The sequence below is a fragment of the Cyanistes caeruleus genome, chromosome 11 (genome assembly GCF_971803275.1).
Source record: "Cyanistes caeruleus chromosome 11, bCyaCae1.hap1.1, whole genome shotgun sequence".
NCBI classification, from domain to species: Eukaryota; Metazoa; Chordata; class Aves; order Passeriformes; family Paridae; genus Cyanistes; species Cyanistes caeruleus.
In genome coordinates this window covers 12,254,945-12,273,229 of record NC_141711.1, presented here as the reverse complement: position 1 = coordinate 12,273,229, position 18,285 = coordinate 12,254,945, and the positions used below count along the sequence as shown (strand labels likewise).

General features: G+C 37.8%; 1 protein-coding gene across 43 annotated transcripts in view; it reads left to right on the top strand.

Moving 5' to 3' along the window:
• SLMAP (sarcolemma associated protein) overlaps positions 1–18,285 on the top strand; it is an 89,374-nt gene that overhangs the window by 193 nt on the left and 70,896 nt on the right. For 28 of the 43 annotated variants that reach the window (XM_086846721.1, XM_086846763.1, XM_086846756.1 and 25 more), the window contains exon 1: positions 342–1,390. In XM_086846721.1, the coding sequence (XP_086702847.1) occupies positions 1,193–1,390 (198 nt within the window). In that variant the 5' untranslated portion in view covers positions 342–1,192. Of the gene's footprint in view, positions 1–25; positions 1,391–18,285 lie in introns of those variants that run through there. The other 15 variants (XM_086846746.1, XM_086846738.1, XM_086846764.1 and 12 more) reach the window with 6 other exon arrangements.

Sequence of the window (18,285 nt, the reverse complement as noted above, 5' to 3'; positions counted from 1 at the left end):
ACCCGGTTTGTTTTGGGCCCCGCAGGTTGGAGAAAACTTCCCGCGGCCGGTGGCCGCTTGAGCGGCAGAGCGACCGAACGGGAGCGTCCGGGCCCGGCCGCCAGGCCTCTCCCGCCGCCGGGGCAGCGGAGCCGCGCTGGGCGGGCAGAGAGCGCGGGGGTGCGCAGCGGGCCCGCCTCATGCGCAGCCACCTGCGGAGGGGCTGAGCGGAGCCGCCGCCGCCGCGCCCCGCGCCGGGGGCTCCTGGCAGGGACTTCCCGGGGCAGCCCCCGCTGCCCGCCCCTGCGGAGCCGCCGCCGAGGGACGCACACCGACCCCACCGCCAGCCAGAGCCACCGCCGGGGAGCGACCTGTCAGGGCACCTCGCAGGCCGGCCCTAAGAACCCTTCCCACGCGTTGGTTTGTCCTCGGGAGAAGGAGAGTTGGGAGCCCTCTCCATGCCTTATCAAGTTCCTTATCTCAGTGGCTCCCAGAAGCTGTAGACCAGTTCAGCTTTATTCGGTGTAGGGGAGAAAAATAGTGTGTCTCTCGCACTCCATCCTAAATCGAGGACCACCACTTATTCTGCTGGGGTTTAACACACGAAGATGGTGAAATGCGGATTGCTGGGTGAACCAGTAGGTCCCTGTTGTGGAGCGAGGGCTTTGTATTCGCCTTCCAGTTCCTGATCTGTGCCGTGTGTGAGAGGACGCTAATCTTTCTCCTTCATCCCCCTTCCCTAAACCTTTCCTTGTTTCCATGTTGCATTGGTCAGACTTTTGGTCAGTGTTGTTTACGGAAGGGGGGGGAAAAGAAGGCAGTTGAGGTTACAAACAAAAGTACTTGTATGACTCATCTACTTGGATTTAAGACATTGTATCCTTCTTTCCCGGGGCCTTTACTTCTCTCTGAAGGAATCAGATGCTTATTCCTATTCTTCCAGAGAAGGATGGATTGAAAGTTGTACGTTTTAGACTTTTTTTGGGCCACTGCTGATATTATTAAAAGACATAATGGGACTTTTTCACTGGGTTATTGCCAGAATTAGTTTACACACTGAAACGATGAGTTGTTAGGCCTCTAATACAGTAATATTTGTCCTGCTTTAATATAAAGTTGCTGTGGAGGTGTTTTAAAAATTTGTGGAGGACAGTCTGCATCATAAGAGGCTCTCATCATCTCTGGTTGGTGTGGCAACCACAATCTGTCCTCGATGCCTTCAGCCTTGGCCATCTTCACTTGCCGCCCGAACTCCCACCCGTTTCAGGAGCGTCATGTCTACCTGGACGAGCCTGTCAAGATCGGCCGCTCCGTGGCTCGCTGCCGGCCAGCCCAGAACAATGCCACGTTTGACTGCAAGGTGCTGTCCAGGAACCATGCTCTTGTGTGGTTTGATCACAAGACAGGCAAGGTAAGATGTTTTTTTAAAAACACTGAAAGCGCACGTTTGTTTTAGCAAGTCCCTGTAGATTGTGGATCACTCTGGTTTTGTTGTAATAAATACGGTTGCATAGGGCAGGAGTAAGATTTGTTTTAAAGTGGTAACTTTCCAGGTAAGTTGGTAATTTCTCACTAAGCAGAAACTTTGAGTATTATGAAAAGTGTATAAAGCTAACAGTTGAAAATGATTAGGGTACTGAAAGGCTTGCGTGTGTCTTATTTAGTAGGTGATTTTGAGGCGAGTCATGCAAATGTGAAAGCACATTGTGTCGATATGGTGGTGTAATAGTACTTTTTTCAAATGCAGAGAAATTACTGTTTTATCGGTGTATGCAAATTTATCATGAGGAGAATTGAAAAACGGACTAAAAAAGATACTGTGCTTGTTTGGCACTCTTCCTACTTGCCCTCTTGAAATTTTGTGGCGTATTTTGTTTGGCTGATAGAAGGGTTATTACTGGCAACAGGAGTGTAATGGGTGGCATTCATGATATAGTCTTATTGTTAGTGAGAATGGTTTTAAAATATGCCCTGTGTTCTTAACTGTTCCTCTCACAAGTCTGGCAGTCTTGTTAAGCAAAATTGAGGGGTCCTGTAGTGCGTGTTTTGTCCACTAGGGATTGAACTGGGACAAGTAAAGTTGTTTTACTTAATGACTGTCAAGTTAATTTTAAATATCCAGCGAAAAATTAACATAGGGCAGACTACAGTTGCTCAGCACTGTATTTTTTTTTCCAAATATATTGATGTTATGCCCTAGAACTTAACATGTTCTCAGTCAGCTGTTTTTTAGCTTCACACCAAGTCCTTCTATGAAATACAGTCAGTGTAGCTCTGGTTTTTAAGAATAATATGGTCTGTAATTCATGCAGATTTTTTCAGTAGTATGACACAGCATAAGGACCTGTACAACGCAGTCAAAGTTCTTAAACCTTCCATTGTTAACTATCCTATGTTATGCAATACTTGGACATGATGGGACACGACAAGCATTTAATTTCTTAAGGCTGGATTATGCCATGGCTTTCAAGTTACCTGCAGGTAATTGTGCAAACTGCTATCTGTATGAAATGCTTCATTAAGCATCTCGCTTTGGCTCTATTGTGTATGTGATATGCATTCCTGGATTCTAGAAAACTTAAGTGGTTGAAATACTTTAAGTTTAGTCTTTACCCTTTCTTGTTTTACTCAACAAAGTAAAATGTTCCCATTTATTGTGCTATTTTTAAATTGGAAAGTATTATGCACATAGCTTTTTATCAGCATTTCTTATGTCTTCTTATAAAGATTTTGAGACCCCCATGTGCTATGTTATGGTTACAAATAGTCTGTCATATTCAAGATGGTTAATTTGACAAAGCACTGAGTGTTGAGCAAGTCTGCTCACCGATAGGCAAGCTTCAAAAACCATCAGCTATGGAGACTTCTGTTTGTTTTTAAGTTTCCGTTTGCTTTGGCTTCTCTAATATAGGTAAAAAAATTATATGCTTACTCATTTTATTTTTTTTATTTTAAAATAGCAACTCAATAGTAGTAAATAAGAGGATTGTATTTGATAATTATGGAGAAAAGAAAGTCATGTGAAGATTTGACAGAGGTTTGATTAAAATTGCCAAGGTGGGCATCTGTAGCCATGGTAAACAAGCAAAGAATGGGCTTGGGATCATGCCCTGGAATCCACTCCTATTGCATGTTAGATGTGGTGTTGCAAAATGTTTTAAAGCATGGGTATGATAGTGTGGAGAATTTCAGATTCTGTGTGTGTTTGTTGGCTATATGGACTGGCTTTTCATCCGAATGGTAAATTGTGAGACAGTTGGCAGGGAGGGGGAAATGCACCATTAGAGATAATAGGTATCAAATGGTGTTGTGAAAAGGCAGGTAGAAGATACTGATAAACACAGGCTTGATCTTGAATCATAAGAACTACTTAAAAAAATTCTGTGCTGTTTTCAAAATACAAACAAAACCATAAAACTATGCCAGAACGTTTACATGCAGGAACATCTATTATCATTGTTTACATAACTGCTAATAAGCACATCTCATTTAGGAAATTGACATTATCCTATCAATGACCTATATTTAAACCTGCACAAATTCTCTTCGTCAGAATATTTGTAAACATTTCTTAGAAGTTTATATATCATTCATATATCAATTCTGGGTTTTTCAAAAGATAAAAGACCTTCAAATGTTAATAAAGTAATGAGAAAACCCTTCAGATATTTCAAAATAGTTCATGAATTATCTGGGACTACAGTTTCGTAAGTTGTGGACTTTGGCAATATCTATTTCAGGAATTACCAGTCACTCAGTCCAGTCTCTGTGCTGCCTCTTGAGCTGCCTTTCAGTTATACTCTAAGACTTTTTTTTTCCTGAGGGCTTGGAGTTTTGTTTTGTTTAGTGAATCATGTGAGTGATCCTGTTTACTACTTAGTCTGTAAACAATTTTGTCAGTATTATCTGTAAATAGGGGTAGAACCTGAAGAGAGGGAGCATCAGTAAGCAATGCCAAGGAAGGTAATACAGAATTTTTTTCCTGAGGCAGAGGAAGGTATAAACTGAATTATGCCATTTAAGTAGACCAAGCTGAAGATAACATGTTACTTACAGTTGAAAGATGTGAATGTTTACTTTGTATAAAGGCACTTTAATTATGTATGGAAAAAGTTTTCTGCCCTGGGAGGTAATGTCTATGTAACACCAACATAATATTAAGGATGAAAATAGAATGAGTTTTTAAGATCACCAATACATAGCAATTAAAAGAAAGTACTTAAAGTTGGATTTGCTTTTTAAAATACTTTAAACATAATATATAAGCCTAAATATGTGTATGATGAAGGTGGGAGGAGATGGTGGTAGGATTATCTGTACTTGGACTTTTTCTGTGCATAGTAATACTTTTATAGACAACCAGTGCAATGCCTCTTCCTGCCTGTGTTTGTAGATACAGCATAATAACTCCTAGTTCACTACTGGATTTTTCATGCAGTGATAACATTAGAATAGTATAATTAGAATTCATTTTGATTTTATTTTTTTTTAGTAATTACAAGTTAATGAATCTGGTTTTTTTAGAGATGCCTGAAAAAGTGACTCACTAGATATGTAGGAAGTAGATGTGCTGAGCATGGAGTGTTCCACAAAGTGTGAATCAAAGCAAAAGAAAAAGTGGGATATAGTTGAGAAAATCTAAATGTGTTTGTTCAGCTCAAATCACTGCATATGGGAAGAAACTCTTAAAAACTGTGTAACTAAAATTATCTTAAACTTTTTTTTTGGGGGGGGGAGTTGTTTTTATTTCTAAAAATAAGCAAGTGGAAGACCTTTGAGAATTTGTAAGTGACTTCCAGGCTGAAATGCTTCCGACAGATGTTGTAGAAGCTTTTAGTAGAAACCTGAAGCTTACAGCAGATATCCAGTCTTTCAAAATCTAGAATTATTCAGCCTGAGATTGTTGTGACTTGCTATTATAAGTGTCTTTTATAGGGAATTCATTGCCACAATTTACCAAAAGCTCTGAGAAACTGTAAAAAGTCATTTTCTTAGATCAAAAGCACTCTAAAAGACGGGTCATTTTTAACAACTGAAAAAAATAGGCACAAGTTGATGTCTTAATGGTAGCTAATGCTGTTGTTTTCATTTCATTCAAAGTAGATATGAATTGAATTGAGCACATTCATATCTTGGTGACAGAAATGCTAACTAGTATATTGAAATCCATAGTCCCCATAATAGTAAATGAAGTTCATTAGAGCTGTGCATTATGGCTTCTAGACTTAAATATACGTGAGACAAATATACCACAAAATACTTCCTGCAGGGAACACCATCTATAAAGAAAAACACAAAACGAATTCCACCCCCTGCTCCCCCCATAAAACTGTCAAAAACCAAACCCCAGAAGAACCAACCAAAAATCCAATAAGAAAATCCAAACCGAATCAATCATACCAAACCCCAACGACAAGACAACCAGCCCAAAGGTGCAGGCAGTTTAATGTGATCTGAAGGACTCAGTGAAGTTTTTACTCTGGGTGTGTTTGTGGTGACACCAAGCCTTTTGCTGTATTGTACTAGGGGTAAAAGTAAATTGATATGAAAGACAGCAAACAAAATTTGTAAAGAGGGAATATGTTACTCACTTAACATTACATAAAATGTTTTGTGGCTATCAAGAACTTGGCACGATTCAGGAAAGTACAGAACATTTTCTTTGGACGTTCTCTTTGTTCAGAAGTATTTTAGTAAATTCATCTTAAAAAACTAAGTGGGTTATAAAAAATGGTATTTGGAATTGCATGGTTTTGCTGAGAGATTTTTTTCCTGCTGCTTTGACTAGAGAATTCTGTGTGGTACTCTGGCCTGCTTAGTGTTGATCTCTGTAAAGGATGTTTAGCTTCCCATGTATCAGTAGAACTTGTTTTGATAGGTACCATGTCTGTTATTTGTTTTTTCCTCTGTTACATCTTTTCAATTTTCTGTTAGGATTGTTGTTGAGAGATGAACAGATGTTATGTTTTTCAGTACTCTTGATGTTGCTGTATCTTACAGTCTGCAGTGGAGACACTATCTTCCAAACATTGAATGTTTGTTCCAAGTGCCCTGGGGACTGACCTGGGATTTGCTGTAATGAACTAAGGTGAAACTCCAGTGCTTAGGTGCTTCTGGTAAGAGGGTGATGTCAGGCAGCCCTTACATACACCTGTTAATATTTTTATGTAAGTGCTTTTCACCCTGAATGAACCATCCAAATTCATACTGATCTGATCGTGAGGATAGTACAGGGTAGGGAGCTCTTGCTTTTGACAAACTTCAGCACCATGGTTTTAGGAGCCAGTGTAGGAGTGTGGGCAGCCATTTATAGTAGAGGTAAGTCAGTGCTGACAAGGATTTCCCTGCAGAGATACCATCTAGAGCCACTGCTGCAGAGTTAATACTGTAATTCTTGGAACTGATCCATTGCAGTCATGATGCATCTATCCTGAGCCAGGAACACCAACACATTGATTTGGCTTTAAAAACAAACAAAAATCCCTTTTGTATTTGCAATGAATTTTTTCAAACCTCAGATGAATCGGGTTACTTAGCCAGAATGAAGGCCAGTAAATGTGTTTTCCTTAGATATCTTATGGGATGGTTTTGCTCCTGGTCCCAGGCTTATAAAGGCAAAGCCTTGCTTCTCTACACTTTGATTATATAAAGCTGTTCTTGATTTTTATTTTTTTGTATGTTAGTTGGGCAGTCCAGTGATTGGTTGCAGGTGGATTTACATGGCACTGGAGAAATACTTTGATTTTTCCTTTATCTTCTAATTTTTCTTAATAAATGTGACAGCTTCATTTGCTTATTTATCTAAATAAAGTAATTTAATTTATGTATGCTGTAAAGGGCCATGTGGGTGAAGAGTGTCTGTGTCACTGTGCTACTTTGGTTGTGTTGATTTGAGTATGATCTAGCTAGAGTTCTGCAAAATGTGTCAATACATACTCAGCTGTTTTGTTGTGTTTTGGGTTTTGTAATTTCTTTTAATAGGCAACATAAAGTGAAAATTATTTGTGTCTGTGGAACCAGGACAGTGGAAAGGAAGTAAGAAAGCTGTCTCCATCCCTACAGCTAGCAATTTTAGTCTATTGCTGCTATATTATACAACAATTTGTTGTCTCTGGATTTTCTTTTGAATCACATCAATACTTCCTTCCTGTTAATTTTGCTCACTTGCTGAGAGTTTGGATTATCCAAGAGCTCTGAATTTTGTTAGATCTTTCCGTGACCATTCATTAATGTTTCCAGCTTGTCTGTCTTTCCAGAAACATTTTTGCTTGTAGCAGAATTGTTGGAAGAAGGCTCAGCATTGTCACATTTTTGTTGAATATAGGGAAGTGTTTTTTCAGTCTGCTCTAGGAGTAGGAACATCAGGCAGTGAGATGGTTGGACTGTACCATCTTGCAAGAAGACATATCTCTCTGCCAGAGGTCCAGAACAGTTTCCTCATTGAAAAGGAAAATCATTGTGCTGGAGCAAGACAATTAATTGGATACAATTTTCCTGTTGTGTTATACCAGACTTGTGTGTGATTGAGCAATGCCTTAGAGTTTATTTCAGTCTTGAGAAAGTATAAATAAATGATGAACTTCCAGCAGGCTTATAATAGAAAGTCCAAGATCCTGTAGTAACACTGTAGTTGAGTGGAAAAACACAGAAAATTCTAGCAGGAGTTTGACTTTTTTTTTTTAACTTTGTAAAAAATAAACAAAAAGTACAGGGATTAGTCAAGGATAGTTTAGTGCCTAAGGAATTTATAAGATCTTTGCAGAGCTAAGGAACATTGCAGTATTGATAGCTGAACTGTGGTGTGTAGTGAAGGGAAATATATGCTGTTCTTGGAAATTTGATAGAATAATGTTAACAAACCAATGGAAAGACTGAAGAATTGACAAGGAGATGGGCTCAACTGCAGATGTCCTAATAGTGTAAATAGGAGAACTTGTAGCTAAATACAAAAATTCCTGACAGTATTGTGCTACTATTAAAGTAAGTTTTCCCCAGTAGGAGGAATATCTTGTTTAGTTTTAGTTTTCACATGATAATTCAAATGTGTTGAAAATATATATTACTGAAAGTCTTCAATACAGAAAGCATACAGTGCCTCCTATATGTATAAAAACTATATATGAGCAGAAGGGTGACCTTTTGCTCTTATGTTAAGAGAGTATGGAATAGAAATTTAAGAATTAAGTTATTAGTGCTGCATTTTCTCGCAATTACACTTTTAGTACTTCTTGCATAAAAATAAAATAAATGCAAGAGCTTAAGATAGAAAAGTAATGGATGTTTGCAACCATGTATTGAGTAATACCCTTCCCTTTTTAAGGGAAGCAACAGAAATGTTATGTTTCAATTCCAGGATGAAAAGCTCTGTAATGGGCCAGATAGATATTTGTACAGCAAGTTCTTTTGAAGACATTTGGTACTGGTTGCTGCTATCTGCATATGTCATTAGTCTTATCTGATAGGGAAGTTTTTGCTCTTAAATGGAACTTTTCCAAAGTTGTTCCTTTTTTGGAAGTTGAGTGAGATGAAGTTTAAACCTTGATTTCTAAAACTTAGTCTTTTCTGTAGTATTGATGCTCAGTAAATGTTTTTTTTTAGCTTGTTTAACCCTACTCCACCAGAGTTTGATGATTATGCCTTGCTTTTTATTTTTTTTTTTAATTTGTTTTCTTGAAATGTGTGCTTAATTATATAGGTTAGAAGCCAGATCTCTTAGTTCTGCAAAGCTGAGCATTTAGCCTGCCTACCTTTTTGCCTTTTAATATCCTGGTGACCTTTCCCAGTAACTTGTGGCACAATTAACTGTTATTCTCTCTTTTTTTTTTCGTTGTTAGCTGTGATAGTTTTGCCAGAACTTATGGGCAATAGAATTGAAAATCAGTTTCTGTAGTATTACTTGTGATTTTATTCTGGCATTGCTAGATTTTATACTTACACCTACTGTTTCCAGGTGCTTGAAGAATCTGAAAGCTTTCAGGAGGCATAATGAATTATTTGTAATTCTTCATGTTTTGAACTTTGTTATTAAAAAATTAGCTTCGTTTTTTATTTCTGATTGTGAAACAATCCATTCTGCAGCCAAGTTATTTTTGCAGGTCTGTGATCTCGGTAGGTAACTCCTTGTTTTCTTACCATTAGAGGGATTCCTCTTGCTGGATGCCAGAGAATTTTTAAGGTTATGTCAATATTAGCGCATACTTTAAAGGGACAAAGAATAAGTTTGATGAAGTTTCTTTTGTTTCTATGGATTCCAGAACTTTAGGTCATTAAGTAGTTAGGGTGGTATCAACTTTGAGGGAAATTACAATACTGTGAACAAGGACAACAAATCCTATGACGTGGATAAACCATCAGAGGATACCTAAGGTTGGTTTGTACCTCAGAAGATTGTCCAGTCTGATCTGCTGGTCCGCATGAGGTCTAATGAGTTGAGGTTGCTTGTGGACTTGGTAGAGGATTTTGTGTACAGAATTAATCCCTACCAGGAAATAAGCTTCCGAGGTCAGTGTCAGGCATATTAGCTGGTAGATTAGCCAGTGTTGCTGTTGTCTTAAGTTATGTTTCTAACTTCAAGTGTATGTATAGTTAGAATTTAGTATTATGCTTACCTGGAGTATTTATTTTATAGTGTAACTTAAAATTACCACCAAAACATGTCAGGTATATTTTAAAAGAATTTCTGGAGGAAAAGAAGCACTAAATGAATGACACATGATTGTTCCTAGTTCCACTCCTAATTCCTTAAGGGTGGGAATAATACAACACTTTCACTTACAGCTGTCAACCACTACTTCCTTTTTAAGAACTCAAAGGAGAATTTTTTTTTTTGGGTCTTCCTCTTTGAGGGCTTTTCATAGACTGCTTATTCCAGCACTTACAAGAGAAAGCCGTGAATACAAATTGTCATGAAAAGGGTATATTTGGTTTTGCAATCTCCGTAGCTATTTGATGTTAGGTAAAGCTGCTGGTTGTGCTGCTTAAGCAGAGCTTTGGTAGGTATGTAAGTATTGTCAGCGACAGCGAAGGCCAGTGATTTGGGCTGTGAACAGAGCCCTTCCTATGTAATTAAGGGAAGAGGTGATAGGCTGCTATTTGTATTAATAATATGTTACCTATAACACAGGCATGTGGATGTTCTAAGTCTATTTGAATGCTCTTTACCCATGGCGTCATTCTGATCTTTGGTTTCATTTATAATGACTCTTAATTAGAAAGTTAAAAGTATGTGTGCTGTGTTTAGATAATTTCTGACTTTTACGTAAACAGAGAAGAAAATGTTTCTGGAGGTTTTTGTACTTGAACAAATGCATTGCATCTGCACACAAAGACCACTTTCCTTTCAAAATGCATGTTTTGATTTTGAATCTCGGCACACATGCTGCCTCAGTGACTGAGGTCAGCACAGATTGTACATCCATCCTGTTGCAGCATATTGCTTCCTGATCAATGCAGTGCAGATCTACATTTTAGCTGCAGATTGACCTTCCCTGAACCTATGTTCCAGAAGTGGGCTTGGGAAGGGTTAGGATGGCAAAACACTGCGCCAACACACTTGTCCTTTCTCTGAGCCACTCTGGGACATCCAGATTGCCTTCCTGGGGGCTCCTTAGGTCACCCTGTTCTGGGATTTTGCCTGGTTCACAGGTCAGCATAAATGTGCCTGCCATTGAACAATTTTCTATGCAGATGTGTGGGTAAGAGGGGTTTTTCTGGTCTCCCCTGGTTATCAAATATAAGTGTGCTCATTTTCCTTCCTTTCCCACGCAGCTTAATGTTAAGCCTTCCCAGGATAAGTGTTGCTGGATAAATTTTAGATGATGATCTGGGTTTTATAAACTAATATTAAAGGATCTTCATGACTACTACTCTTTATTTTGAGATCTCTAACTTGTACTCTCTTTGATGTGTGTTATGGTTTAAACTTGCTGTGTACATCTTCTTTCATAATTGCTGCTTTGTAAATAATTGCTTTGTAATATCCTTTAAAGCCTTTTATGAAGATTTAGTTTTGAGTCTAACGTTAGGGTACCTGTAATCTTGTAACAACATTATTTCAGTGACTGGATCTGCTTGCTGGTGTTATGCCTCAAATCTAGAAACTATGTTAACCCATTCTGCTTTCAAAATTGCTTCAGACAGTTATTACAGAGGTGAGCAAAGCTCAGTGGAGACTATTCTGTCTTGTCCAGACCAGAACTTTTCAGACAGTAGAAGGATTTAATAAATAATAAGTGTTTGGTTATACTTGCAGACGTTTGGAAGAGATAATTTTTTTCAACTGCTAAACTCCTGCTGAGATGTCCCAAGTATTCTTTTTCATGGGACAATTGTAGTGGCAGGATTTTAAAATGTGAATTTGTGATCATATATGGACAGAAAATGTTTTAACCTTGAAGTATAATTGTGTTTACAGACAAAGTCAAAATGCATTTTTATTTCAAAAAATATTTTGGAACATAGGACGGGGCCAACATTTTTTATTTTAATATTAGCAGTGACAGTATAATTACTAGGACATGAGGAAGGACTTTAGTGAGTGTACTGAGTCAAATACAAAAAATGGGCCAATTCAGGTTTTTTTTGTTATTTTTGACCCATATAACTCCTGCTCTGGGGTTTCCTTTCCATAAAGCTAGAGATGATACACTGATTGGACAGGACCAGCCTGCTACCCAGAATGGTTTGGGTTGGAAGGGGCCTTGAAGAACATCTAATTGCAACACCCTTGCCGTGGGCAGGGACACCTCCCACTAGACCAGGTTCCTCAGAGTGCCATCCAATGTGGCCTTGAACAGTTCCAGGGATGGGGCATCTTCCAGTTGTTTGGGTTTAGGGCTTTTTTCCTCATCATTATTCCTTTCTTGGTATTTTTTAACTTCATTGTGCTCATTAAGTACTATCATAGTAGTAATAGTAGTCATTGTTATTGTTATATTCCAAAGCAGAAGAATTTCTGTCAGTGCTTTTAATAATTCTTGATGAAGTGTCCCATTTCAGTGCAAGAAAAGCACACCAACAGTACATGACTACAAAATCAGGTATGTGTCAGGTACACTACATTTGCTCAAACAGCTGTCAGGAATGCACTTTTATCAGTTGTGTCCATGAGCAGGTCTGAGGGCCATCTCAGCAGGGTTCTTCTGATTTATCCCTATGCTCTGTGGGCTTAGGCTGGTGGAGGTGAGCTCCTTATTTCCCTCGTGCATTGTGTCTCTGAGCATTTGAAAGAGTCTGAGCTCTAGTTGCCTTTTTAACGCAGCCTTTGAAGTATGAGCATTGTTTGCTGGCATCTTAAAAGGGGGAGGAGAAAGTTGCTTTCATAAATAAGCCTTTGGAAAGAGCTCTGTGACCTTGCTTGAAGAAGGATTATGATGTGAGGAATGTCTTGTATATTTATTTTATACAGTCACAAGTGGTTAATTCAGTTAAATGTGACTTGCTTACAGTGTAAAACACTTAGATTCCTGCCTACACTTGAGGCATAGTAAGGGTATTATCATTTAAATGTCTGAATTATGATAATTTACATACTTGTTTAACATGCTAGCAATGTATGAAGCTAAACTTACAAGTTTTGAGAACATTATCATTTAAATAACTTGAGTTGTTTTGGGTTTTTTTTAAGCATTAGAGCATTAGGTTCTGGAGAATAGACATGGCTGACCTTTATAAAGGTGTTAACACCTTTTTTCTGCTTGGGTAGAACTGTTAAAGATGTCCCATAGAAGAAGGCCTGCATGTCTTCCACAATGCTAATGAGAAATTGCATTTTAAAAACTGTGGTGGAATACAGATTTTTTGCTGATATTTGCTGCAAAACTGAGAGCTGTGATTCAGCAAGAACTCTTGCTTTTCAGTTTCGGTTCTAACCTTTTACAGAATTTTGTTCCAATTCAAAAGGTACTTTTCTCACTATTGATTTGTGTTCCTCTGTGCTTTCTAGTACCTCTGACAGAACAACTAAAGCAAGTAGCATAGAACAAAATCTTGTCAGCTTACACTGTGCAATGAAAATGTATTTTAGAAAATCCAAGGTCACTGAACCTACATGTTTCTGGAAATGTTGGTGGTAACAGTTAATTAGAGCATGACGCTCTTGCCACCATTAGGGCAGTAATCTAATTGAATAGGAATAGTGAAATGGAATAGGCAGCAAAAAGGCACAGTGAACCCCAACATCAGAGTAGAGTGTTCCTTGTTTCAATTAGCTGATCTTCTTTAGACCTAAAGCCTCTGTAGCAGGGAGTTCCTCTCTGTATTGTGTTCTTGTCAGTTGCTTGATAGTAACTTCCTTTCATTTTTAATGTATGTGTCTTACCATTAGAAAATATGATACTTCAGGTTGGAATTAAATTTCCATTTATTTTTTCTAGTTGAGAAGGTGAAAAATAAAATGTTCTGCAAAATACTGTAGGGTAAGGTATTTGACAAAACCGAAGAAATAACAAATCTATGGCAGAAAAGGTTATGGGTGCACAGAATAATTCTAAACCAGTTGTCAAATGCCGGGTAAGCCCATCTGCATAACTGGTCCATCAGTCATCCTATCCTTCTCTTATTGATTCTTACAATTGGGCCACTCTTAAAGCAACTAAACTTAGTCTTCAGCTCCCTTGTTGGTCCTCTGTAATGTTGGTACTGTCTTCCTTCCAGTCTTTGGGATGAAAAGAATTGCAGATTTTTAAGAGTTACCTTCTTTTCACAGTGCTTCCCCACTGGAGTCTATAAGGAATCCCCAACTGCCGCCTTCCTCTTGCTACTGTCCCTTTCTGCAAAGTGGTAAAAACAGTGGTAAAATTCCAGCTTCGTGCACCTTGCCTTCCTCTTATGTCCAAGTGGCTTTGGGTGCATATGGTGGTGGAGCAGCCAGACATAAGATTTAGGGGCTGGAGAGAGGAAAATCAGGGGAAAGAGGAGTGCAATGAAAGGCTGGAAGAAACTTTTCCGCTTCTGTTTCTTTCTAAATACAAGCAACCAGTTCTCAGGTCATTTTCTCAGGTCACTCAAACTCTGGTTTGAGTCTGGTAGCCATGGAAGGTGGCCTTCAGGTGCTGTGAGGGCAGGAAGCACATTGGTAGAGTCAGTTTGGGGGAGTGCTGAGGTGCTCATGCCAGCACTGAGGCTGTTCTGGGGATAAACAGTTGGGTGAGAAGAGCACTGAAGATGCCAGGGAGTTTGCACAAGACGTTCTACAAGGATGGGATAGAGACAAGGGGATCAGTGTTACAAGTGGATCAAGTGATGCAGAAGGGAGTATTGAAACTGAACAATTGAAGTCACAACTGCACACTCTAGATTGCAAAAGAAAAACCAACAGGAAACATGTATTGCTACTTCTCCTTTTTAAATTTACTTGTACCATTAAGCACAGGTGCCCAAAGAGCAGAGTTCTGCGCTGTTGAAAAATGATCATAAATATTACAATTATCGTTTAAGGTAACAAAACTTTTTATTGGCAATTTGCTGTCTTATGCTCTTTGAGTATTTAATTTTTAAAAATGCTTACTTCGATCAGTTTAATTTGTCAGGTTTTATTAAACTATTCTTAGCATGTTGAAAAGAGCCATTGTTATGAGCAATGCAGGAATGGCAGTTGTAAGGAGCTGTATATGTAGTGAAGTATTTCCAGCACAGACAGATATTTTTATTTTTTTCATTGAACTGGTTATGTAGCTGGAAGACAGGTCATCTTCCATGAAAGATTTTAGGAAAAATAGCTTCAGCTCTTTATATAATACTGTTCTTAGTGAGGAGTGTGCTGTCTCTGCCGTATTTGAGACACTTATTGTTGAGCACTTCACCTATTTTCAATTATGATTTGCTAGTGAGAGCATTCCCTATTAGAGTTCACTAGGTGGTTTTGGTTTAATTTGAAATAGCAGCACGGAAATACTTGTCATTTATGTGTTTCTGTCACAGTTAAAATAGTCACACTTTAGTCACACAATAGTTTCACACTTGGTTTAGCTCTGAATATGTTGCTTCATGAAGAAATCTTCTAATTCAGTTTGCATTTTAGTTGTTACTGAATAGAGATGAATGTTTTTATCTTTGACCTGACAATGATAACTTCATATTTGTAGAATGTAAAAGCTCTAGAAGTTTTCTTTTAAAATTAACAGTACTTGTTTTTTGCTTTAGTAAAGTTGATTATTTGGTTGAATAAAGTGGTTTGGTAATTTCTTCTAGTGGGTTTTTTGTTTGTTTTGGTTTTGGGGGTTTTTTTGTTTTTCTTCTTTTTTGAAATTTTATTTATGTGTTTTTTTGTTTTTATGGCTTAGGGACTAAATCCTTCTAATATGCATCGAATTTTTAGTTGAAATTATGCAGCACATAAATCTGAGAGAAGACAACAAGGAATTTATTGCAGCTCAAGTGATATTGAGGTTCCAGGGGATTCATTGACTCAGTATGGACACTTCTTTCTGGGTTGCTGACCAAAATCTTTGTCAATCACACACAGCTGGTGTGAAGAACAGAACTTACTCTGAGATTTTTAAAAGTTTAATAAAAGATAAAAAGCGACAAATATCCAGTGCTAGGGTGTTTTTGCCAATTGGCCAAAAAACACACCTTAGCTTAAAACAATGTTTTCTGTCTACTGTTACATTACAGGGGGTACATGCATATTCATGAGAGTTTATACATTATACAAACATTCTTGTGAGTTTAAATGTTCCAGTTGTTTTGCTTGATTTTAACCTTTGATTTGTCTTTATGCCATCCTATAGAGTGAATCAATATATTAATTTTTTTCTCATGATTCCATCCATTTTTAAACTTCCTGATAATGAAGAATCAATAAATTCTTCTCTTGGTGTTCTGGTTTATGTCACTGTTATCCCATCCTCCAGGTAAGGTCATCCACAAATATGAGGAACCACCTAATTATCTTACACCATTCTTTGAGTATGTCATAAGTATATAATGAGTGAAAGCATTTTAACATTACATAGTCTCTATTTTAATATTATGTTATGGCCTAAGATATATGTATCACACTACTATTTATATAAGCTATACAGTGCATACATAAACGGATAGATTATACTACACCAAAAAGTATATAAAAGTATAATATATCAAAAGGTCCTCTGCAAGAATACTTCTATTGTAATTTATTGTGGAATATTACTGTCAAGTGACTTACTTTCTGTAAGTTATTATTAATTTTCTCTGAAAGTAATAAGCAAAAAATGGATTAATAATTTGCACATTGATTATTGTATATATGAGTGACTGATAAAATATTAAAGAACCTTCTGAAATTTAAAAAAATTATATTTGAAAATTAGTTTATTCAAAATATTTAGGTATTCATAGAATAGTTAGGAATAAAGATTTAACTTCAGTTGGTTTTAAATGCCTACCTTTTTTGCTTTTAGAAGAATAGCTGTGTGAGTTCTCCTGAGATTTTTCTCTGTTTTGTTACTCCAAACTATTGATGTGCTTTGTACTAGTTTGTGCTAGTTTGCCGTTTCTGGTATTTAAGTTTTCAAGCTAAACCTTTCAAAGGGAAGTGAAGAAAACATCAACGTTCCTGATGTGCCTGTTAAGAAATGCTGAGGTTGAGAAACAGGTGGCAGAAAGCTGCTGGGTGGTGGTTGATGATAGTGTGTCACGCTTTGCATTAGTTCTGCTTGGCACTGGATGAGTGGATGGTGTTGGAAGTCTGGAGACACTCAGCTGCTGAGTTTAGAAATTGGCAAGTCCATCCAGTTTGTGTAGTCAGGAGGTAGATAAGCTACTCAGGTTATCCAGTTTTGAATTAAGTGTGAAAAGTATAATGTAACAAGGTAAATGAGGCACCTTTGTTAACAGCACATGTTTATTTTATCTGACTTGAACTAATTTTAAGAGATGGAGAAGCAAGCCATGAAATAAATGTACTAAAAATGGACTTGGTCCCATGAGAGCTTGCTGAGAATTAAGTAATATATTTTAAGCTCAGAAGTTTAGCACCCCTTTGTTTTTAAGGTACCTTGTTGAATGTTGAAAGAGTACAGGATACTTTAAGATCTTTTTCCAGGCCCTTGTGTGCTTTGCACCTGTTGCTGTTGAGTGCTGGGAGGGGACTGATCTACACCAGTTCCACCTGGTGTCTGTGAGGGTTTTGTCTGTTCCAAAAGAAACCAGAACATATGTGCAGGAGGAAGCTGGATTTAAAAAATTTCGAGGGTTTTGTCTACTCCAAGAGAAACCAGAACATATACATAAGGGAGGAAGCTGGAGGTGTCCGGTGGCGTAACTCTTGAAGCAGATGTTAAGGAGAGCACAGGGTGTGTTTCTGTAATTGCTGTGAAATGTTACTGCTCCCAGCATAGACCTGGTGCAAATGGGGAACTTGGTGGGATGAAAACTATTTGAAATACAGAGAGAAAGCAGAGAGTTGATTCCTGACACTTCCCTGGAAACCTAGATAGGAGATTCTGAGTGCAGTCAAGGGAAGTGCTATGCAGTGTAGCCAAGAGATCTGTAAAGGCTTGAGGTTGTGTGCACAGTACTTTCCTGCTGCAGTCTGTAATTGAAGAATGTCTAAAATACAGCCGCTTCCTCAGCCCTGAGGAGCTACTGTCAGAAGGCAACAGAGGCAGGGGGTAATTTTAAGATCAAGAGAAGGACTAGCTTACTTCTTTCTAAGTCTGTGGTAGACAAATTCCTGCCTACTAACCAGAGCACTGTGGAAAGGTACTTACATGAGAGGGCCTTGCCCTTTACTTGCTTCTTGTATGTCTTAGATTTTGTAACTTCGGTGGATATTCACATGAATTTGTGTATAAGCAATCAGGAGAGCTGTTACTGATCTATATACAAATTTCATATTCTGTTTCTATTATTACAATAACATCTTAATTTTTTTAAGGCTGTCTGGGCAAACTTGTGAAGTGTTTTTTCTGGTAAACTGTTGAAAATTCATCTGACAAGAGTGTCACAGATGTGTTTGGGATTTGAAGAATTTTTTCTTTTATTAAATAGTGCAGAGCTTTAATAATCCAATGAAACAGTCTGCCAACCTCCATCATGTATTGTGTTTGCTATGCCTAGTATTTGCTTAAGTATACTGAATATACTATTTGTCTGCAGAAGAAAATATTTTTCCAAAAAATCTGAAAGAAGAAATAGGACACATGTTTCTCTTAAACTTGTATTTAACCATGTTGCCCTTAATGCTGCCAATTCCCAGTGGCCCAACCTATTTTCCTTTGAAACAAGCTTTGGATAGCATCTAATTCTAATTAAACTTTATTAAAACTTTGTACTAATAGTAGTCTAATTATAGGTAGTGTAAAAGTCTTGCTGATTTTC